Source organism: Quercus suber, unplaced genomic scaffold, assembly GCF_002906115.3.
Source record: "Quercus suber isolate HL8 unplaced genomic scaffold, Cork oak 2.0 scaffold_74, whole genome shotgun sequence".
NCBI classification, from domain to species: Eukaryota; Viridiplantae; Streptophyta; class Magnoliopsida; order Fagales; family Fagaceae; genus Quercus; species Quercus suber.
The window spans coordinates 1,515,379-1,538,293 of record NW_027069539.1 but is presented as its reverse complement, the minus strand read 5'-3'; the positions used below and the strand labels follow the sequence as shown (position 1 = coordinate 1,538,293).

The window sequence follows — 22,915 nt, the reverse complement described above, 5'->3', positions numbered from 1 at the left end:
TTGACATTATGATAAGTTACATGAGTAAGTTATTCTCTACCATGACTTTTTATAAATCATTTTAAAAAAATAAAATTATGATAATAATTATTAAATATATTATAACTAAAATTATATTATTTGAGTTAATTAGATATAATATTTTTTAATAGGATAGCCTTGGGAAACCCCATTATTTTCTAGCAAATTTAATTTTTATTAGAAGGTGCAACTATAGAAGTTTTATATTCTTCATTACATTTTTTATAGAATAAGTTTGACATTATGATAAGTTACATGAGTAAGTTATTCTCTACCATGACAACACCATGACTTTTTATAAATCATTTAAAAAAAATAAAATTATGATAATAATTATTAAATAAATTATAATTAAAATTATATTATTTGAGTTAATTAGATATAATGTTTTTTAATTAAAAAAATTTATCAATATTGTATTTCATTCAATGCGACTCTTGGCTAAGAGATTTTTTTTAATAGGAAAGAATATTATTTAAGAGATCCCTTGCCACAACGGCTTGTTTTCATTTTCATCCCACGCATTGAGTAAGCTTAGAGGTTTTCAATATTAAATAGTCAAATAAAAAATAATAATAATAAAAAAAAATAATATAAAAGAGAGTAAAAACTAAAAAGAAAACACAGCAACCGCCATTTCGAAGTGGTGGTTGTTTATTTCCTACCTGACATTCAACACCGAGCTGTCATTCATTCTTCAATCTCAAAGCAATTCTTCCTTTCGTCTGGGTTCTGGGCTTTTCTAAATAAAAAACCTTTACTTTCAATCTTGGTTATCCAAATTCCCTTATATTCCTTACCCAAAATCATTGCTTTTTTCGAGTTTTTACTTTCTTCCATTTACAATTCTCGTTCGTATCCTCTTTTTTCTTTGTGGGGTTCCTCTAATTCTCACAAAATTTCGTCCAAGATTGGATTTTGGCCATTTTGAACACCACCCATTTGATAAATTGCCTAAGAGAATGCATGTTCTTGGTTTAGAATGGTTTTGATGGTTGTTTTTGTGGCAAACTCAGTTGGGAGTTCATAGGAGAAGACCCTTTTGGATATTTTTGACAAATTTTGCGTTTCAACACCTAGAGAAGTTGCTTTGTAAACATGGCGAGTTCTGAGGCACACCCTGATTTGTTGAGGAATACCCCATCAAATATTAAGAGGTTGGAGGTTGAGATTGAACACAGTAAGGGCAGGCAGAAGTATCTTGCGCACACTAGGAGTCCTTCCGATGGAGGTGATGTTCGGTGGTACTTTTACAAGGTCCCTTTGGCTGAGAATGGTGAGATTTTTCTTATTTTCAAATAATTTTGGAAGCATATGGTTTATCTGGTGCATGGTTTGAGCCCAAAATGCTTGATTTTGTTGTTAACAGTAGAAAATGTAAAGAACTTAAAGTCAATGAGCTCTAGCTCAAATGGGCAAATGCACATCCTCTCCTCTCCTTGTAAGAACATAGTGATAACAAACTTGCCTGGCATATGAACTATAGCTCATATGTCATCACTAATGGAGGATGGTCAATGAGCTATAGCAACTGGTTGGAGGGTGAGGTTGTGGGTTCAAGACCTACTGAGTGCTTGTGTAACTTACCAATCATGAAAAGAAAAAGGAAATGAACAAAGTGGAGGATGAGGTTGTGGGGATCCACTTAATGTGTTTAATTACCAATGGAAAAAGATGTAAAGAAATTTAGGCTTAAGAATCTTACTTTTAGTTCATTACCTTCCTTATATCATGTATCGTTTATTTCTTGGAAACGTTTAACAATGCAAAAAATAACATCTAAAATTTGATATTCATTCTAGTTCCTCAGTTGCTTGGTGTAATGAGCAAACTGAGAGATATGAGCTGGACTGTGTTATTTTTCTCTCCTTTTTTTTTTTGTTTTGTTTTGTTTTTGTTTTTTTGTTTTAACACAGTTAAGAAAGTAACGTGATGTGGTTCTATTTGCCATCTGATTTGGTGGTTCTTAGAGTGGAATTAATGTTGGTTGAAAAAAGGGATAAAGTTGAAGGAGAATGTTTGTGGAAAATTTTGAAGTTTGTGAAATGGCTTTGCGCGAGTCTTTACATGCTTAAGTGCATAATTACAAAGTTGTAGCTTCTGCAACTTTTTAATAAGCAAAATTCTTTCCGCAGTTTATCTAAGTTGAAGGGTTTGTTTATTTAAAAAAGAAAAAAAGGAAAAGAGAAATGAAAAATTAAGAAGAGAAGAATGTTGTTTCTCTTCTTACTGCATGGTGGAATTGGTTGGGGAGTCACACTTCAAAAGTGTGGAATATGGTTCTAGCGTGTCTTATGTGGTTAATTTGGAAAGAGCACAGTGCCCGTACTTTTGAGGAAACTGAGAGACTTATAGACTGTGTGAAGTCTTTTCTACTTAGGACTTTGTTTGAGTGGTCGCGGATTTGGGGCTTTACGCATTGTCATTCTTTGTTTGACTTTCTTAACGCTGTTAGTCTTTCTTTTTGATTGGTTTGTATTCTTTTCAGTGCAGTGAGTTTACTATCGTAAATTCATTGTGCTTTTTTTATTTTTTATTTTTTATTATTTTATCAATAAAGCTGTTATTACCTATCATAAAATAAAAAAAAAAAAAAAAAAAGAAATGAAAAATTAAAGGCGACATGTTCAGAATATCTTGAGTATAAGGTATATTTATGGCATGCTGTAGATGTTAATGGTTTAATCCTTGTATGACGTTGGAGTTTCGAGTTTCATGGCAGATGTAGGAGCTGATTGGCTTCAATTACTAGCAAGTTTCATCTTTGATGCTCAATGTAGCACTGAAATATCATTTTGTTGTATTTACCTATAAGAAGATGGTATGGATTCTCATTTTGGGGTCGGGTATGGATTCTCAACATATTAGTTAGGGTTAGCCATATGTATTCTTTGCCTCCATTCTACTCTATCTAAAGTCATATTATATGTTACTCTCTTAATTGACATATCCTTTTTTATTACTTCTAGTAATGTGATTTTTAATCTTCCTCTACCTTTTTTTCGTTCCCTCAACTTTGATAAACTCACTATTTCTTACTGGTGCATTAGTTCCTCTACCTTATTCGATGACTAGGGACTTTACCAATTGAATTAATTAGAACTCACATTAGATGCTCTAAGCTAAAAATTCCTCATAGTATGCTTGTACATTACCTGAAAAATTCTCTATGCTTACCTGTGCAAGTGCCTTGCTTTTGTTTGATATGACCTATACATATTAATCCAGGTTTGCTTGCTTGATGAGTGGGAGAATAGTGTGGTAGGAGTCCCTTTAACATAACTCATTCTGCTGTATGTCTGGAATAAAAAAGCATATATGTGTGTGTGTTGTTTAACACAAATTCACTAGTCATGCTTAGGAAAAAAAAAGGAGAGAAATAATCATGGTGCTTACAAATTCATGAGAAGATTGATATTTCTCCCTGTTATTCTCTGCTAATTTATGATCAAACAACTGCATTGCTTGCTTAATAGCCTTAACATTTCTTTGTATGTTTATTTTCATTTCGTTCCTTCTTTAATGTACTTCATGAGCATTAGCACATCCAGGTCAAGTATACATCTTGATGACATTCTGGTGCTCTTGTTTCTACAGAGCTAGCTGCCTCAGTCCCTCGCACTGAGATAGTGGGCAAGAGCGATTATTTTCGTTTTGGGATGAGGGATTCTCTTGCGATAGAAGCATCTTTCTTGCAGGTAACCTTTTTAGACTTTTTAGCTAGTTTAATAATAAGCTTTTCCCTTCATGTTCATCTTGGATTGCTGGATATCTTTCAGAAACTACAGACGTAGGAAAAAAATGATGAATAGTATCTGTTGATAGTTATTAGTTTGAGCCGGATGATTGTTATTTGTTGAGTTGGCAGCTAATCTAAATGATTTTCTCTATTAATTGAATCACTTCTTGAATATACATTTACAGCAAGAAGAAGACTTGCTCTCTAGTTGGTGGAAAGAATATGCAGAATGTAGTGAAGGTCCAAGAGGACGACCCAGCTCTAGTAAGGTGGATAAGCAACAATGTGAATCTTCTTCGGAGGGTGCTCGATCAGCCCAACTATATGAAGTTGAAGAAGAGAGAGTTGGTGTCCCTGTAAAGGGAGGACTCTATGAGGTATCTTTAAAAAAGAATTGTTTCTGCTTTAAGATATTCTATCTTTCAATATATATATATATATATATATAGTTTCAGTAAGCAATCTATCTTAATAGTTTTCTTTTTCTGGTGACTTCTTCTTTGAAAATTCCATTTTGAATTGAGACAACTACTAAATTTGATGCATATATTTGTTCTTTGATCAATGTAGATGAGAACTTAATAGAATGATTGAAAAAGAGGAAACGATTGTTTGAGTCTTTAATTTCTTAGCACCTCTCTCAGTGAAGAAAATTTAAGACCCATGTTGTTTCTGGTTATGATAGAGGTCTTCAGTAAGATGTTGAAAAGAGCTGAAGGGGCTGGTTTGTTTTGAGGCTTTAGGGCCGATGGTAGATGGGGGGAGGGGTTTGTGTCTCACATCTTTTGTTCGTGGATGATATGATTCTGTTTTGCGATGCTGATGAGGAGCAGATTCTACATGTTCGGATGCTTCTTCTTTGTTTCCAGGCAGTGACAGGTTTAAAGGTTAATGCGCTGAAGAGTAAGATGGTTCCCATTGGGGAGGTTCCTAATGTTAATGCCCTGGTAGAGATTTTGGGATGCTGGATTGGGTCTTTGCCTATGACCTATCTTGGTAAGCCATTGGGGGCGTCCTACAAGTCCCCTACTGTTTGGAATCCTATCTCAGAGAAAATTGAGCGTAAGTTAGCTAGTTGGAAGAAGTTGTATTTGTCAAAAGGTGGAAGACTAATGTTGCTTAAAAGCACTTTATCTAGTCTCCCCACTTACTATTTGTCTTTTTTTACCATCCCTACGTATGTGGCTAATAAAATTGAGAGGTTGCAAAGGGATTTCTTGTTGGGGGACTCCAAGTTTTATTTGGTGGGTTGGGACAAGGTGTGTGCACCTTTGAAAAATGGTAGGTTAGGAGTAAAGAAATTAACTACTTTTAATAAAATCTTACTAGGGAAGTGGTTATGGCGGTTTGGGATTGAGGAGACAAGGCTTTGGAGAAGGGTTGTAGCTCTCAAGTTTGGAGAAGAATGGGGGGGTGGATGTCCAAGCTAGGTAGAGGGGTGCATGGGTGTGGCTTGTGTAGAAGTATCCATATGGGATGGGAGGATTTTAGCAAGAATATTCACTTTGAGGTAGGGGTGGGGGATAGAGTGAAGCTCTAAACAGATCAATAGTGTGGGGATTCTCCACTTCATTTGACTTTTCTGAGGGTGTATGGGATTGCATCCAATAAAGAGGCATTAGTGGCCTCTTCTCTTGAGCGGTTGGGGTTAGAGGAGCGGAGAAGCTGGGATGTTCATTTTATTCGGAGACCAAATGATTGGAAAATGGGTGGTGTGGATAATTTTCTCCGTACCTTGGGCTCAAATTTACCTCCTATTGAGAACGGAGATCGTATGCGATGGAAGTTGACAAAGAATGGGGACTTTGATATTCGTTCGTTCTACTATAAGTTGAGAAGCCGCTTGCCCATTATTTTTCCTTGGAAAGGTGTTTGGAAGGTTAAGGCTCCTCGGCGTGTTTCCTTCTTTGTGTGGACTGCTGTATGGGATAGGATCCTTACAGGTGATATTTTGAGGGGCAGAGGGTTGGTTCTTGTCGACCGGTGTATCATGTGCCGTAGTAATGGGGAGACGGTGGGTCATTTGTTAATACATTGTGGAAAGGCTTATCGGCTGTGGAGTTTGGTGTTTAGATCTTTCGGGTTTTCTTGGGTCTTGCCAAGATCAGTTGCGGATACTCTATTAGATTGGTGGAATTGGCCTGGGAAGCATGTGTCTAGCATTTGGAATTTAGCTCCATTATGCTTGATGTGGTGTCTTTGGAGGGAGCGAAATAGGAGGACGTTTGAGGACATGGAAAGCTCGGATGACTAGCTACTGGCCTCTTTCAGTGGCACTATGTTTGACTGGTCTAGAGCTTGGGGACTCACCTCTAGTGATTCTCTCCCTATGTTCCTTAGCTCTCTCCTGTGTACTTAGTATCTTTTCTTTTCGTTATCTTTATACTTTTTTCTTTCCCTTTGTATTTTTCTTGCTGCCTTATGTTTTTCTGCATAAGGTAGTGTTCTTGAATATATATCTTTATTACCTTTCAAAAAAGAAGAAGGGTTCCTATAGAAAATCAGAAAAAACCAATTCAGGTCTAATGCTTTGTTAACATTTGAGAAACCATGTTGCTCTTGGGGAAAATGGCAAAAATGGAGGGGGAAAGGGAATGAAAATCATGCAGAAGATTGTTTTACCTTATGATATGTCAGTGTGCTTATTTAGATGACAAAGGCTTTGTTTACTTGACCTGTATCTTATTTGGTGATAGTTGATGTTGTCACTTTTGAGCTCAATTGAACTTTTATCTATAATTCAAACCCTCATGAATCTCTGCAGAGGTGGAGACTCATAAATCTCACAAGTCAGCACAAAAAAATTGTTTTGGGCTCATGCTTAGAGGAAGGTGGTTGACTGAAGTGACCAAGGCCATCTTTTGTAACACTGTTTTGAGTACAGAGTGACCTTTTTAATTCATAATTGAAATCAAATTTGGGTTTGTGTAATTATGTCGTTAGCAATCATCAAAGAGTTATATAGTGGAGATCTATTAGATGCCAATGAGAAGAGAGGACTGATATATGGCGGAATTTTTGTTTTTTGGTGGGTTTGGGTGGGGTTAGGACAGGGGCAATAGGGTTCATCAGGTCACCATATTCTTCAGAGGTGTGTGCAGTCACATATTTTTAAATGAGCTTCGTCTGGACCCATTCTTAGCGATGGGGAATTGTGGTGGATTCTGCTGGTTATATTAGTTGTATTTTCTATTTTGGTCTGTCCAGTTCAAACTTTAAAATTGGTGTGATAGGCTTCCTTAATGCCAACTGTCTATGGCAAGGTTCACAACAGGATCCTCTCAAGAACCATTTGCCGTCCCTCAACTCTGAGTCTGAATTTGTTTCTTATATAATTTGTAGCATCCACCAGCCTCCCCTGAACTCTGAATCTGATTTTGTTTCGTATATTATTTGTTGGTAATTATAGACAATTACCTTAAATCATATATCTTCTTTGATCCTTTTGTTAATTTTACAATTTTAATGTATTTATTTTAGTGTCTGAAAAATTTATTAGAAATGATATTCTATGGTTTTATAGGCATTTTGAAGAACTTTGTTGTTTTTGTTTAACTTAAATCATTGTTTGTAAAAGTGAAATTACAATATTTATGCAGGTAGATTTAGTGAAAAGACATTGTTTCCCTGTTTATTGGAATGGAGAAAATCGGCGTGTTTTAAGAGGTCATTGGTTTGCCCGTAAGGGGGGCCTTGATTGGCTTCCACTTCGTGAAGACGTAGCTGAACAACTGGAGATTGCATATCGTAGCCAGGTTTGCTACAATACTGGGTTTTGACATTTTGGATTATTATGTCTTTTGACTACGAGGATTTTATATGTATTCTATTCATTACTACTAGTTGTCTGTTATGTTCAAGCATGTATATGTACGACACTAGAGTAAGAAAATTTGAAATTTACGTGGATGTTGAAGAATGTGTTTTCTTCTTTAAGCCTAAAGAGTACATAATTTCAGGTCCATGGTATAGCTTTCAGTTGTTGCAGTCTGCATATTCCTTTTTAAAGATTTTTAAAATTTTAAAACGTTTAAAGTTAATATAAGATCTTTGCACCCTTTGGTTAAGCGAAGATTTGAGCATTTGTTTGTTTGTTTGTTTGTTTGTTTTTTTTTTTATTTTTATTTTTAATTTTTTTTAATTTTTTTTAATTTTTTTTTTTTTTTTTTTTTTTTTAAATTAAGTTATAAACAGATGATAAAAATGAATTTCTTGTATCCAGGTTTGGCACCGTCGAACATTTCAACCATCGGGTCTTTTTGCAGCTCGAGTTGATTTGCAAGGCTCTACCCCAGTATGTGCATTGTTTTTGTAAAGCAAGAGTCCCATTTAACTCATTGTTAATATCTGGTGCATGAATACATCTTGGGGCTGTTCTTGTAGTGGTTGCATGCACTTTTTACTGGAGAAGATGATACTTGGGAGGCTTGGCTCAATGTTGATGCTTCTGGTTTTTCTGGTGCAATGGGTTTTAGTGGAAGTGGAATTAAGATAAGGCGTGGCTATTCCACATCTCACTCACCAAAACCTACCCAGGTTTCTAAATTTTCTCCTCTTTAGTTTTGTAGAAACTTTATAGCCTTCCTTTTTATTTCTTGTTATATGTTTGTACAACATATATGGCTTATGCCGATGGTGTTTGGACTCATTCCCCTTGAAAATAAGGGTGGAGAGTTCCTGTATGGGGGTGTGAGTTGTGTTTATACTTTGTATACACAGCCTCCCACCCCCCCCCCCCCCCCCCCCCCCCCAACACACACACACCACACACACACAAACAAAAGGAAAAACCCCCACATATGTTATGCTTGTATGCATGTATATGGGAACAGTTGTTTCCATTTATATAATGGCTGCTACCCCCTGCCTCCCCTGCCTTTATCTCTTTTAACAATCATTTGATCTTCCCCTCTATTTCTCTTTAGGATGAATTACGTCAGCAAAAGGAGGAGGAAATGGATGATTACTGTTCACAGGTATGCACCATAGCATTCTTCTTGTTATGAGTTTGTTCATTTTTTAATGCACTTTGTTTGTAATATTTGTATGTTTGTCCCTATATCTTCCCCCCTCTTCTAATTTAGACATGTTGTCTTCATTAAAACTTTAAGAATCTTGTAACGGTTTTGATATTACAAATATGAGGTGTGGGAGGACAAATATATGAGTGATATCTTTTAAGTAGTCTCAAGCATTTCCTCAGTTCAATGGGCAACAGATTTTTTATTTTTTATGCGAATGGACAACGAATTGGGTGCGCTGTTACCATGGTAGCTAAGCAACTAGTGTTTTGTTTTTAACTAAAGAAACTGTGCATGTTTATAGTTAATGTGATTAGATGTTGAACACAATTTTTAAACCTGTGGGCTGCATATCTAATAATTTGGGCCATCCAATGCAACATAAAGTTATGTGGCCAGAACCTTATAATCAACTTACATTTTGGCTATTAGATAGTTTCATCTGTGTTTTTCCACAATTGTTGCATAAAATTATAATTTTAAGAGATATATTGTAAAGAATATTATCTTGGGCTTAATTTGTTCTACATCATATTTGGAGGGCTGTTTGTATTGTCTCTTTAATTTGAAGGTAAGGTCTGTTTCAATTATTAAAAGCAACTTTAAATTAGAAAGCCAGATATTTGATTATGGCTGTACACCATGCTTGATGTTTTTTATTCGTAGATGGCCTGATCTTCCTTTGTAGGCTGTAATGGAGCTGATTGAACTTCTTGTTTAAGCTAGGCTCGAGCTCCACTTGAACACTTCAACTTAAGCTCCAGCTAGGTTCAGTCACCATTTAGGGGCCCATGTCACCCAAGGGAATTTGGTTAAGCATTTTTTCTTCCAGTATTTATCTGTTTTTATAGAAAGTGTCACCCCCTCTTATCTTTTCTTGTTCAATGTGGGTCACATAAGTAGGGGGGGATTAGGTTAAGCACAGAAGTTTTAAGAATCAGAGGATAGAACCTCGCTCAGGTACTTCATATTTTTTTTGGGGGGTATATGGGAAGGTAGTTTGAGAGCTCCCACAATTTTACATCTTTGCATGATTCTAACCTGATCAGGAAAGAGTAAGATTGAATTAGCCATTCCTTATCAGGTTTAAGTGGACCTTGTGATCGCTTGAGCTATTGGGTTTCCTTGGGGTTTCAGTGTCACTTTCTAATATGGGGCTTGCTTGTGACTATTTATGTCCTTCTAAAAGAGTGGGTTCATAAGCAAAGTTTTACTATGTTCGAGTTTGACCTGCTTTTATTGAGCTTGGGATTTGCATGTTTTTTATATGAAATGAGACCAGCTGAGCATCAGTTGTTTGCAAATGGCTTGACTCAGTTGCAGCCTTCAATAACCTCTTCTGTGATAGACAAAAAGGGAAAAGAAAATGTTATTTATTTATATTCATTTTCTCTGTTTCAACTTTTCCTTTCTTCTTTTGGATCCATGGTATGGCAACCATGTCCAAAGATATGTTCCATGCAAGTGTTACCGGCTTGTTTTGTTGAGACAGGTGTGTTAAGGGACAAGTCCATATGCATAACTAGATTTCATGTATTGAACCCAGAAACTCATCTTCCTCTTTAGCATTCAACACAATAAACTACCATATCATTTAAATGATCTTTGTCTGACTGAAATTGTTCTAGGTACCTGTTCAACACTTAGTTTTTATGATTCATGGTATTGGTCAAAGGTTGGAGAAGTCTAATTTGGTTGATGATGTTACTAATTTTCGCCATGTCACATCAAGTCTTGCTGAACGTCACCTTACTTCACACCAACGTGGCGCTCAGAGAGTCCTTTTCATCCCATGCCAGGTAAATGCTGCCAATTTATTGTGGATATTTTTTTGGTTACATGAATAAAGAATTCCTAGGCATTTAGTTTCCTATGATATTGACAAGATCAAGCTTTGTTTATTTGAGGAAAATTGGATATAGAAAATATGAATGTATGGATGAGGTTGGACAAGCTATTTCTTATAGTGATAACTATCTTCCTCCTTTCCTTTTTTTTTTTTCAAAATTTTTTTATTGGTAATTTAAACCCGGTGGGTTTTGAATTCACAAACTCACCTTCCACCCATTCTTGTGGAGGAGGATGTGCAATTTGAGCCAAAGCTATTCAATTTCTCTCTCTCTCTCTCTTTCTTTCTTTCTTTCTTTGGTGGGTAAATGTGAGATTATCATAATGTTTAGACTATATTGAATCAGTCACATAATTTGAGATGAATGGGATTGAATGTGCTTATAATCTTCTCAAACTGATATGCCATTCAAAAGGTGGAAGCACTCTCCTTCAACTTAGAGCATTATAGCACATTTATCATCAAATTATAGGGGTTTCTTAAGCTGCAAATTCTATTATAGGTCACTTGTAACTGTTCTGTAGTATTCTACAATCTGTCTTGGGCATTGTGTTTTAAATTTATTGTAGAGATTTATGCCATTAACGGATTCACCATTAGTTGTCTATTTTCATAGAGATGACTATGCAATTAGCAGAAAACATGGTCCCTAAATATTTAAGCTATTCCTGAAAGGAAAACAAATTGATTCATTGATTGTAGCAAACATTAATAACAATGGTCCTAGCAATCTATTGGTGTAAGCATGTTTAAACCATTTTCTGAAATATAGAAGCAGCATAAGAAGTAGATTGAAGTTGAAAGTATTTTTGGGTTTGCTTTTAAACAAATCTTTGGAGGACAGAATTTGCAATGTTTTAAAGCAAGAAAAGTTCTTTAAATAAAGTTGTTAACTGGATAGTACCCTATGTTAAGTGGTGCAAGTTGTAAGGAATTCAAATTGTTTTCAAAAAGGATAATGGTTCTTTTGTCTCCTTTTTTGAAAGATTTGAGTGCTTGGGTTGGGGTGTATATCTTGTTAATTGGAGTATTTGGTGTTTGTACTCTTACTAACTTGATGGTATTTGTATTCTAGTGGAGAAAGGGTTTGAAGCTTAGTGGTGAAGCTGCAGTTGACAAAATTACTTTAGATGGAGTTCGAGGTTTACGTGTCACATTGAGTGCAACTGTTCATGATGTCTTATACTACATGAGCCCCATTTATTGTCAGGATATTATTGACTCGGTATGGCTCTTGCATTCTCTTGTAGTCATTTTTGTTTCTATTTTTTAGTTCTTTATGTATAATTAGGTTGAATGTATTTAATTTCAGTAAAATCATCACTTATTGGAAAAGGATTTTTTCAACTCCGCACTTCTAACTATCCATCCATTTTATAATATTCTATTGGAGATATCATGTTCACTGTTGGCAATTCTTAAGCATCTTCATAATACATATTTTATCAGGGATACTTTTTTCTATTAATCTGTCTATATAATAGGAATTTTTCTCCTTCCAGTGGTGGGTTGATAGGAATTCATGTATCGAGTTAAGTTGTTGGAGGCTTAATTCATTAGTACATTAATATTCTAAAACAGTACAAGGAAGGTTAATTCATAAGGATATTAATACATAGGTACATTAACTCAGTTCCTTGCTTCCTTTTAATTGTTGGGGGGTGGAGGGGGGGGGGGGGAATTTCATTATATGGAAATAATGAAGCTCTAATCGTCGGCCTTGAAACCGTCAGCCTTTTCTCTCCCCTTCAGCCAAGTTGGCGTCACCTTCTCGCTATACGAGTAACCAAGGAGCTTTGAATAACCGTCGGTTAGAACCGGAGCCTTCAGCCCCAGTTTATCTTGGTCCCGTCAGCGTGACTCTTGTCCGTTACCCGTGATTGGCCCGTCAGCCCAAGCTTCGGCTGACGGGTTAAGCCCATGACACCTGCTATGATTATTCTTCCATATCAGTATGTACTCTAACTAACTTGATGGTATTTCTATTCTAGTGGTGAAGCTGCAGTTGACAAAATTACTTTAGATGGAGTTTGAGGTTTGCGTGTCATGTTGAGTGCAACTATTCATGATGTCTTATACTACATGAGCCCCATTTATTGTTAGGATATTATTGACTCGGTATGGATCTTGCATACTCTTGTAGTCATTTTTATTTCTAGTTTTTAGTTCTTTATGTATAATTAGGTTGAATCTATTTAATTTCAGTAAAATCATCACTTATTGGAAAAGGATTTTTTCAACTCTGCACTTCTATCCATCCATTTTATAATATTCTGCTGGAGATATCGTGTGCACTATTGGCAATTCTTAAGCATCTTCATAATACATATTTTATCAGGGATACTTTATTTATATTAATCTGTCTATATCATAGGAATTTTTCTCCTTCCAGCGGGGGGGTAAATAGGAATTCATGTATTGAGTTAAGTTGTTGGAGGCTTCATTCATGAGTACATTAATATTCTAAAACAGTACAAGGAAGGTTTATTCATAAGTGTATTAATACATAAATTGAATTTAAATTCTACAAACCTTCTTTATTTACATCCTACGTTAAAATCTTGCCACATCATATTTTCTTTAAATAGTATAATATAGTTCTATATAGAAACACCATACTAATAAATGCCTATTAATAGCTACCATAAATATCAAATTTCATAGTTAGTGGAGAGAGAGAGAGAGAGAGAGAGAGAGAGAGAGAGAGAGAGAGAATTGTATTTTGTTTTATTTTTCTTTGCATTACATGGGTTATTGACTAGTTCTTTTATTAATAGGAAGGTTAGTGTACATGATCATACATCAAGAATTAAAATACCATGATAAACAACTGTTGGGGTTTCCTTAAATAAAATAAATAAATAAATAAAAAACCCTACTGTTTGGGCAATTATTGTTATTTAAGTAGTGGGAGAGGAGGAAATTTCATTCCTTGAAAATAATGAAACATTACCTATAAAAAAAAAAAAAAAAGAAAAAAAAAAAAGAAAAAATTGAAACTTTATATTCCTTTATTAGACTATTAAGGAAGGTTGGTCTACATTATAATACAGCAAGTTCTACAATACCATGATTAACAAATGTTGGGGCTTCCTTAAAATAACAACACCACCAAAGCTGTAGTCCCAAAAAAACTGTTTGGGAAATTATTCTCTATTTAAGAAGTGGGACAGTGATCAGATTAAGATCCAATCAATTTAAGAGTATTCATGATATTCTAACATCCAAGTGTCAAATGGGTATCAATTGCACCATATGACTGTAGGTAAACAAGATTAGAAAGAACTGGCTGGTGCAGCATAAAGCTGATGCAATACCTGTCATGACGAGGCAGATTTACAATAAAGAAACAGATTATAGCAAAAGGTAGGGTGAGGTATAAAGTTAAAGCTTAAGGTAGGGAGAGGTATAAGAGTTTGGATCTCCAGGCTCTAGAGGCACAAGAGATTTTTTAAGTTTTAATTTCAGATATCATATGGAAAAAGAAAAAACTGTGTTCATAAGGTGCTTAGAAGACTAATAAACAGGTTTTTTTTTTTTTTTTTGATAGACAGATTCATATCAGCCTTGTAGGATTTTTTTGGGAAAAAGGTGTACACTGAAGATGTGCTCTGGGTTTGCTCTCATAGGAATTTGGTTATGATCAATGAGAGGATCATTAGAGGATTTTTATGCATACGTATGTATACATATGCAACAGTTGCAAGGGATTTGCTGATCATAGTTATTGATTAAGGAAGAATACATTGATTTGTATTCTTTTTTGAAATGAAATTAATAGATATATTTGTATTAAATATTTTATAACTATTTATTTTCTTCCTCAGCAACTTCAGCTGTTGCTTTGAAAAAGTAATTTTTTTAGTTAGTAGTGACCAACTCAAGCTATTAAGGACATTGGAGGTAACAGCATGATTAGTGCTTGAATTGATAAAAATACTTCCTCCTCCAGGTATCCATCCAATTAAATCGGTTATACTTGAAGTTTCTGAAGAGGAATCCAGGCTATGATGGAAAGGTTTGCACTGGAATGCATCCCTGGTTTTTCTAATTTTTTAAAATGAAATATAAGTTATGTACATTGAATGATATGAATCATGCTAACATTTATATAGGTTTCAATATATGGGCATTCGTTGGGAAGTGTCCTTTCCTATGATATTCTCTGTCATCAGGAGAGTTTATCCTCCCCATTTCCAATGGATTGGATGTACAAAGAACATGCTAGAAATGAAGAATCATCTCCTGATGTGAACAACCAGTCTTCACTACTTACTGCAAAGGCTATGGACTCCAAGCAACCAGGTAGTGAGAAAGATGTTGATGAATTACTTTGTGATTCTAGTGACATATATACTTTCTCAGAAGAGGGATGCCTTGAGTGAAACTACGAACATGGATTCTGGCATCCAGATTGAGGGTTTGGAGAAAATGACTGAGGACATGTGTGAAGATGAAGGCAATAAAAACAAAGCAATCAAATTGCTGAAGAAAGAGGTGTGACTATAAAAAATGATCATTTTTCTTCATGGGTTTCTATGGAACCTTTTGTATAACATGTAATATTTGCTGCTTCAGATTGATTCATTAAAGACCAAAATAGTGGAATTGGAAAAGCAATGTGGTGGTGGAGATACAAGGTTGCATCAAGGTGACCTCCAATCTTCACATAAAATTTTCCCCCTTTTTTTGTGTTAAATATTAGCATTGATACATCATGTTGAATATGCTAGTATGGATATGGAAGTGAAAGCATAAAGTATAAAACACAATAACACACGAGAGTTACATGGTTCAGCCTAACAGCTTACATCCACGGAAGAAACTCTAAAGGACTATATCAATAATATATTAGAGTGTAGTACAAATCCTTGTGTTACAATGAATCATAACATGTGTATATATAGTAGACTAAACCTTAGACTAATAGACTTCTATTACAAGTAGGAGACTTGGCTTGCATACAAAGTAGAATTAGGCTTGGGCCTATACTAATGGGCTAATATATCTCTAATACCCCCTCTCAAACTCAAGATGGAAGCTTGATGAAATCTTGAGATTTGATAAGGTTGAGAAGATCGCTTGAATGAAGTTTGACTTTGTGACGGTAGTTTGAGGAAGGCAATGGTCTTGCAGTGTTGATGCGACTTCTAATGGTAGCATGACTATACCGAAGAGTTTTTACGGCAATAGTAGGAAGCCAAAGAAGATGAACGTAGCGAAAAAAACATCGAGGAAGACAAAGATTGCTCTTAAATATACTGCAAGGATAGAAAACCATAGCCACAAGAAGGTGGCTCTGATACCATGTTAAATATTAGCATTGATACACCATGTTGAATATACTAGTATGGATGCGGAAGTGAAAGCATAAAGTATAAAACACAATAACACACGAGGATTACATGGTTTAGCCTAACAGCTTACATCCACGGAGGAAACCCTAAATGACTATATTAATAATATATTAGAGTGTAGTACAAATTTTTGTGTTACAATGAATCATAACATGTGTATATATAGTAGACTAAACTCTAGACTAATAGACTTCTAGTACAAGTAGGAGACTTGGCTTGCACACAAAGTAGAATTAGGCTTGGGCCTATACTAATGGGCTAATATATCTATAACATTTTGTGTTTATATGTCTGTGTTTTGATGTGAAAAATATACAGGAACTAAGGAGGATCTTACAACTATTCAAGAGCAACACATAGATGAGAAGCTGCCATCTGGGCAAGATGATGCATCAATGAATTACACTCCAAATATTAAGTACATGAAGCTTGAATTTAAGGTAAAGAAGGGAGATTTTTGGATCCTTTATTGTGCAATTTCTTTTTTCCTTTTTGCATAATGGAGTACCTTGTTCTTTACTTTATCTAGTGCTTGTGGATTTTCAAAAGTAAATGCTTGCATCTCTGAAGAAGAATGAAATTGATTCTATGTTTAGTTGCAAATCAGATCTGCTCATATTTTGGAATGGGTATATTTTGTCATATGACTAAAATCTTTTACATCAGGTTGACACATTCTTTGCAGTTGGATCGCCTCTTGGAGTATTCCTCACCCTTCGTAATATTCGTATTGGCATTGGTAAGAGTTAATATGCATATGGATTTAAGACCCTGTATATGTATGGGTGCATGAATATCCTTTTTACTAAGAATGTTGATATCTCTCTGAAATCTTCCAAAGTTCTTAAATGGTTATAATTATCTTATGATTAATTAGTCTAGATATTTAGTTCGTCCTGATAGTATAACTTTCTTTTCTAGTATGAGCTAAAGTGTTTAACATCATGTGTTTATACTTCCATGTAAAATTTCTGCTTTTTTAGAGACTAAAATGTAACTGAACTTGATGCTCAAAGTTTCTAATCAATGTTCATTCAAATACTTATTTGTGGACAAGAGCTTCCGTATTTCTTAATTTTGAGTTGGGCTCTGACTATTTTTTTACTTTATTTAAATGTAATCTACCTGATAAATATGCAGAGGCCTGTGCGGAAAGTTAGTTATCTATAAATGAGTTTGTGGTTTGTGTTCTCCTTGTAATGGGCATAGGTTTGTTCAGGATTTGGTGAATTTTGGTAGGTGTCAGTCTTTTCTCTTGGGGTTGCTAATTTGCTTTGTAGCTTTAGGATGTGTCTTTTTCTTTAGTTTTGAATTTCTGTCACTCTTTTATAAAATTAAGTAGTTTCAGATACGTGTTCCAGATTTAATGACTTGCTTTTCGTCTTCATCCCAGGAAAAGGAAAGGAGTATTGGGGAGAAGAAAATATAAGTGAAGAGATGCCAGCCTGTCGGCAAATGTTTAACATTTTTCACCCATTTGATCCTGTGGCATACAGGTCAGTCATAGTTCCTCTATTACATTGATGTTTCTCGTTTTTGTTTTGTTTTCATTTGCTTAGTAGACATTGTATTTTGTTAGAATTGGGTGTATGAAGGGCCGGATGTGGTTTCAACCAGCTAGTTTGTCTTTCCTCGTCTTGATTTTGTTGGTGGATTGATTTCTGTGTGCTAGTTTCTGGTTCCATTTTTATTGATTTATTCATCATTATTTGATTCCTCTTGCATACTTAGATGTGTACTTGGGTTGCAACTTGCAACCTTCCAATGAACTTATTTGGTAAGTACTTTTCATTAGATCTGCATAAAAGATGTAGTAGTGTTGATGGCTAGAAAGGAGAGAATATAAAAAGATTGTGTGAGCTTAACTCCAAAGTGGTTGCCTTCTCTTTTATATATCACTAGACACGGACCCGCGCGTCGCGTGATTATTTTTTTAAAGGAGGTCTCATTGTTATCATTATTTTGTAATTTGAACTAACTTAATGAAGAGAAATGCATTTCATAATCATGTTCATCGTAAAATAATTTTTTATTATTGTAGAATTGTTTTATTTAAATTTTGAAACCTTAATTCTACCATAGTTGGTTGACTAATTTGTACATCTCTAAGTCAATTATACACATTTTGCATGCTACATGTAAACCCTATTTTCCATAAGGCTGAAATAATGTGGAAAACATTTGATTCTATGGAAGTTAAAAACTAAAATTCTTATATCTTATCTTAATGTTGCCTAAATAATGTTAAATGAAATGTCAAAAATGGGACTTCGAAAATTTCCATCTTTATTTTGTATATATTTCTATTATTATTGAAGAATATCTTCTTTTTAGTTTTGATAAGAAATATGGTTTTCCATATTAGAGTTTGATTAGTTTTAAATTTAAATTTTGTATGATTGTATTTAATTATATGATTAAATTAAGTGAATGTAACAATTGATTTTATTACTGATGGGACTGACGAAATCAAGTATAGACGATGCCAATTGTACAGACGAGAATAACATTTAAGACGAATATTTGCTCCACTGACGATCATAAACACCCCAGACGGTTGCAAAGCCAACTGTACAGACCGTTGGGGTAAATTAAAGCAGCATTATGAGGCCGGAAAAACGTTACCCAGGAGGGCATTGAAGCCACCATAACTGCTCCAACGGCTAGAGGATGCAGCAACATATATATATAGCCCCCACATTGCCAAAGAGCAGGTACATTCACACATACATACTAAGAGATTATAATTTGCTCTATTACCTTTACATTACTCATTCTCAAATAGCAATTGATATTGACTTTGGCATCGGAGGCATTGTGGCAGGCACCACACCGGTGACCACCCTCAAGCACACATTCTTGCAGGTCGGAGTCCATTTTTGTTTGCACACTCTGACTAACGAATTTACGCTTCATCAGTTTGGCGCCGTCTGTGGGAAGCGAAATTTTTGTTCTCAATCTCGAAAAAATAGTTTCCAATCAGCAATCACTATCAGATGGAGTCCAATCAAGATTCCACATCCTTGGCTCAGCAGGTTCAGGCTCTCGCGGCCACTGTAGAAGAACTGACTAGACAAAATCAGGAAATGAAGTTACTACTTCAGCAGGATGAGAATCGATCTAAAGGGAACCGAGACGACGAGGGAGATAGCCATAGAAGAAGTGACCATTAAAGGCCCGCCACTCCAACCGAGCACAACTCAAATCTTCTCCAAGAGATGAGGAGGGAGATGAACGAACTTAGGACCGCCATCAAGGAGAAAACAGAGCAGAGTGTAGATCGACTGGTCAGGGCGACGGATTCTCCATTCACTCCAGTAGTCCTTGAATGTCCACTACCGTCAAAGTTTCGGTTGCCCCAGCTTGAACCATTTGATGGGCTAAAGGACCCTCAGGATCATCTTAACACCTTCAGGACGACCCTAGGGCTCCAACAGCCCCCAGACGAAATACTATGTCGTTCCTTCCCAACTACCCTCAAAGGAGCTGCAAGAGAATGGTTCACAAAGTTGCCAACGTCGTCCATTGACAACTTTGAGCAGCTGAGCAACGCCTTCCTGCGTCATTTCATTGGAGGACAACGTCCTAAGAGGACCGCGGATCACTTACTTACCATCAGGCAGGGAGAAAAGGAAACCCTAAGGTCGTACGTGAAACGCTTTACTCGCGAAACACTAGAGGTCGACGAAGCAGACGACAAGGTACAATTGACGACCTTCAAGGCAGGATTGAGGTCCAGAGAGCTCGTCACGTCACTTGCAAAGAATCCTCCAAAAACAATGGCCGAAATGCTTCTTAAAGCACAGAAGTACATGAACGCTGAAGATGCATTAGCAGCCATCAGAGATGCAGGAAGGCCAGGAGACAAAGAAAGGAAAGATGACGATCGTAGAGGGCAAAAACGGGAGCGCCCAAATCGTAGGAACAGTGACGGGATCAGGAGGAGGGACGACAAGGGACCTCAAACGGTAAAGTTTACCCCTCTTGTTATGCCAGTTGATAAAATTTTAACGTAGATTAAGGACGAGCATTACCTGAAGTGGCTGCGACCATTGCACTCATCCCCTAACGTCAGTGATAAGAATAAATATTGCCGATTTCACAAGGATCACGGCCATTACACCGAAGATTGTCGGAACCTCAAAGAGCAGATAGAGGAGCTGATAAAGAAGGGGAAGTTGCAGAAGTTTGTGAAGAAAGGGGAGTTCAGTAGGTTCCGGGATGGAAACAAGGGCCAACACGAGTCCTCGTCTGGGGGCAGTGATCGTCAGTTCTAGCTTCCCCAAAATGTGATGGGGGAAATACAGACGATCGCAGGAGGGCCCATCGCAGGAGGATCGTTCAAGTCCCTTAAGAAGGCATGCCAAAGACAGGTGAACAATGTTTATATGACACCCCCGTTGAAACAGAGGTGAACTAATCAGGACATAATTTTCAATGAAGGGGATGTTAGGGGAGTGAAGCAGCCTCACAATGACCCATTGGTCATAGCACTTACCATAGAAGGATTTGACATAAAAAGGATCCTCGTGGACAATGGCAGCTCCGCTGATATCATTTACTTCCCTGCGTTCCAACAGTTAAAGCTAGACCCAAAAAGACTACATCCATTTGATTCTCCCCTCGTCAGCTTCAGTGGGGACAGGGTATATCCCAAGGGCATAGTAACGTTGACGGTGATAGTGGGAACCTACCCGAAGCATTTGACCAGTCATTTAGACTTCTTGGTGGTAGATTGTCCCTCGTCCTACAATGTGATCATTGGAAGACCAGCACTCAACAAGTGGAAGTCATCAACGTCAACCTACTGCCTGAAGATAAAATTTCCAACAGAGAATGGGGTAGGGGAAGTCAGAGGAGACCAAATTTTGGCTCGGGAGTGCTACCAGGCCGTTATAGCTGCAAAGGAAAACCACACATGGACGATCGAAGAAAAGGAGAAAGAAAAGGTGGAGGCCTTGGAAACAGTAGAGTTATCCAACGAAGAATCAAATAAGACAACAAGAATAGGGATGACTCTAAGCCCTGAGATGAGAACAAAGCTGGTCCAATTTCTTAAAGAAAACCTAAACGTCTTTGCCTGGAACCACGAAGACATGCCAGGTATACCTCCAGAAGTCATCCAACACAGGTTGAATGTAGATCCAGAAAGGAAGCCCGTTAAACAAAGACGAAGAGTTTTCGCACCCGAAAGAGACCAAGCGGTTACTGACGAAGTTAACAAGCTCTTAGATGCAGGCTTCATCCGCGAAGTATATTATCCAGACTGGCTTGCAAATGTCGTCCTGGTGAAGAAAGCAAATGGGAAATGAAGAATGTGCGTAGACTTCACAGACCTGAACAAGGCGTGCCCAAAGGACAGCTTCCCTCTCCCAAGAATAGACCAGATGGTAGATTCCACAGTTGGACACAAGCTTCTGACATTTATGGACGCTTTCTCTGGGTACAACCAGATAAAAATGGCAGAAGAGGGTCAGGAGAAAACAGCCTTCATCACCAGCCAAGGGCTCTATTGCTGTAAAGTAATGCCCTTTGGACTGAAGAATGCAGGAGCCACTTATCAGAGATTGGTGAACAGAATGTTTAGCAAGCAGATAGGCAGAAACATGGAGGTGTACGTGGATGACATGCTCGTCAAGAGCAGGGAGGAACTTACTCATCTGGACGACCTCAAAGAGACCTTTACTACCCTCCGGCAATATCATATGAGGCTAAACCCCAATAAATGCGTCTTTAATGTAGCTTCAGGCAAATTCCTGGGATTTATGGTTTCCCAGAGAGGAATCGAGGCGAATCCAGAGAAAGTACAAGCCATAATCAACATGGCCTCGCCCAAGACAGGCAAGGAAGTCCAGAAGCTGACAGGACGTATTGCAGCCCTCAATAGGTTCGTCTCTAGAGCGACGGACAAGTGCCTGCCATTCTTCAAGACATTGAAATAGGCTTTCGCCTGGACTGACGAGTGTGAGGCCGCTTTCCAAGAACTCAAACGGTACTTAAGCAATCCTCCCCTTTTCAGCCTGTCAAAGAAAGGTGAGAAGTTATACTTATACTTGGCGGTGTCAGATATGGCCGTCAGTGAAGCCCTAATCCGAGAAGAAAACAGGAAGCAACTCCCAGTCTATTACGTCAGCCAGGCCTTCCAAGGAGCTGAAGCCAAGTATCCCCAAATTGAAAAGATCGCGTTTGCGCTGGTAGTAGCTTCACGCAAACTCAGGCAATACTTCCAAGCACATCCTATCCTGGTAATGACAGACCAACCAATTAAAAAGTCCATGAGCAAGCCCGAGGCGGCGGGAAGAATGGTCCAGTGGGCAATTGAGCTCAGTCAATTTGATATTGAATACCACCCCAGAATGGCCATAAAAGCACAAGCTTTAGCAAACTTCATCGCTGAATTCACCCTCCCGAATGAAGACGATCTTACCATCAAACACAAGCAGTGGACAGTACAGACTGACGGCTCATTAGCCCATAAGAGAGGGGGAGTAGGGGTAGTCATGATCACCCCCGATGGAGAAAAGCTAAAATACGGAGTTCAATTGAAATTCCCAGCGACCAATAACGAGGCCGAGTATGAAGGGATTTTGATGGGATTAAGGCTCGGAAGAGAGTTTGGAGTTAAGAATCTGATGATCCAGAGCGATTCAAAGCTTGTGATTGGACAAGCCAGGGGAGAATACGAAGCAAAAGAAGAAAGAATGCAGAAGTACCTCAAATTAACGAAGAATCTGGCTCAAGAGTTCGAAAAAGTGGAGTTCGTACAAATTCCCAAAAGCCAGAATGTGATGGCAGACGAAGTCTCAAAGATGGCCTCGTCAGATGAAGGGGCTTTGGAAGAAGGCCTGATGATGGAAGTCCAGAAGAACCCCAGCATTGAAGAAGTTCCAACATTCGCAATCTAGAGTACAAACAGCTGGATGACACC

At 37.1% G+C, this 22,915-nt stretch overlaps 2 protein-coding genes and 1 long non-coding RNA gene across 3 annotated transcripts; all 3 read left to right on the top strand.

The window, feature by feature from the left end:
• Positions 1-639: 639 nt before the first annotated feature.
• LOC111992384 (phospholipase SGR2-like) lies at positions 640-19,160 on the top strand. Its single transcript, XM_065773420.1, is given in 17 exon segments — positions 640-1,297; positions 3,619-3,719; positions 3,946-4,137; positions 7,360-7,515; positions 7,983-8,054; positions 8,144-8,296; positions 8,686-8,736; positions 10,410-10,580; positions 11,706-11,855; positions 14,583-14,648; positions 14,746-14,988; positions 14,990-15,127; positions 15,209-15,281; positions 16,306-16,427; positions 16,654-16,726; positions 17,381-17,483; positions 18,971-19,160. Coding segments are annotated over 17 exon segments (2,232 nt in total). The 5' UTR covers positions 640-1,119.
• Positions 8,743-9,548, top strand: LOC136067474 (uncharacterized). Its single transcript, XR_010628949.1, has 2 exons — positions 8,743-9,352; positions 9,448-9,548. It is a non-coding gene; the product is annotated as an uncharacterized LOC136067474 (long non-coding RNA).
• Positions 19,161-19,205: 45 nt separating the features above from the next.
• On the top strand, positions 19,206-21,299 carry LOC111992366 (uncharacterized). Its single transcript, XM_024024233.1, has 3 exons — positions 19,206-19,955; positions 20,004-20,253; positions 20,431-21,299. The coding sequence occupies exons 1-3, from the start codon at positions 19,206-19,208 to the stop codon at positions 21,297-21,299; spliced, it is 1,869 nt and encodes a 622-aa protein (XP_023880001.1).
• The last annotated feature ends 1,616 nt before the right edge of the window (positions 21,300-22,915 follow it).

Excerpts from the sequence above, each read along its gene's own strand:
- LOC111992366 (XM_024024233.1), top strand. The coding sequence starts at position 19,206 with ATGAGGAGGGAGATGAACGAACTTAGGACCGCCATCAAGGAGAAAACA. Across the intron at positions 19,956-20,003 it reads ACGACAAGGGACCTCAAACG|ATTAAGGACGAGCATTACCT; the intron begins GTAAAGTTTACC and ends ATTTTAACGTAG. Across the intron at positions 20,254-20,430 it reads CTCGTCTGGGGGCAGTGATC|GGGATGTTAGGGGAGTGAAG; the intron begins GTCAGTTCTAGC and ends TTTTCAATGAAG.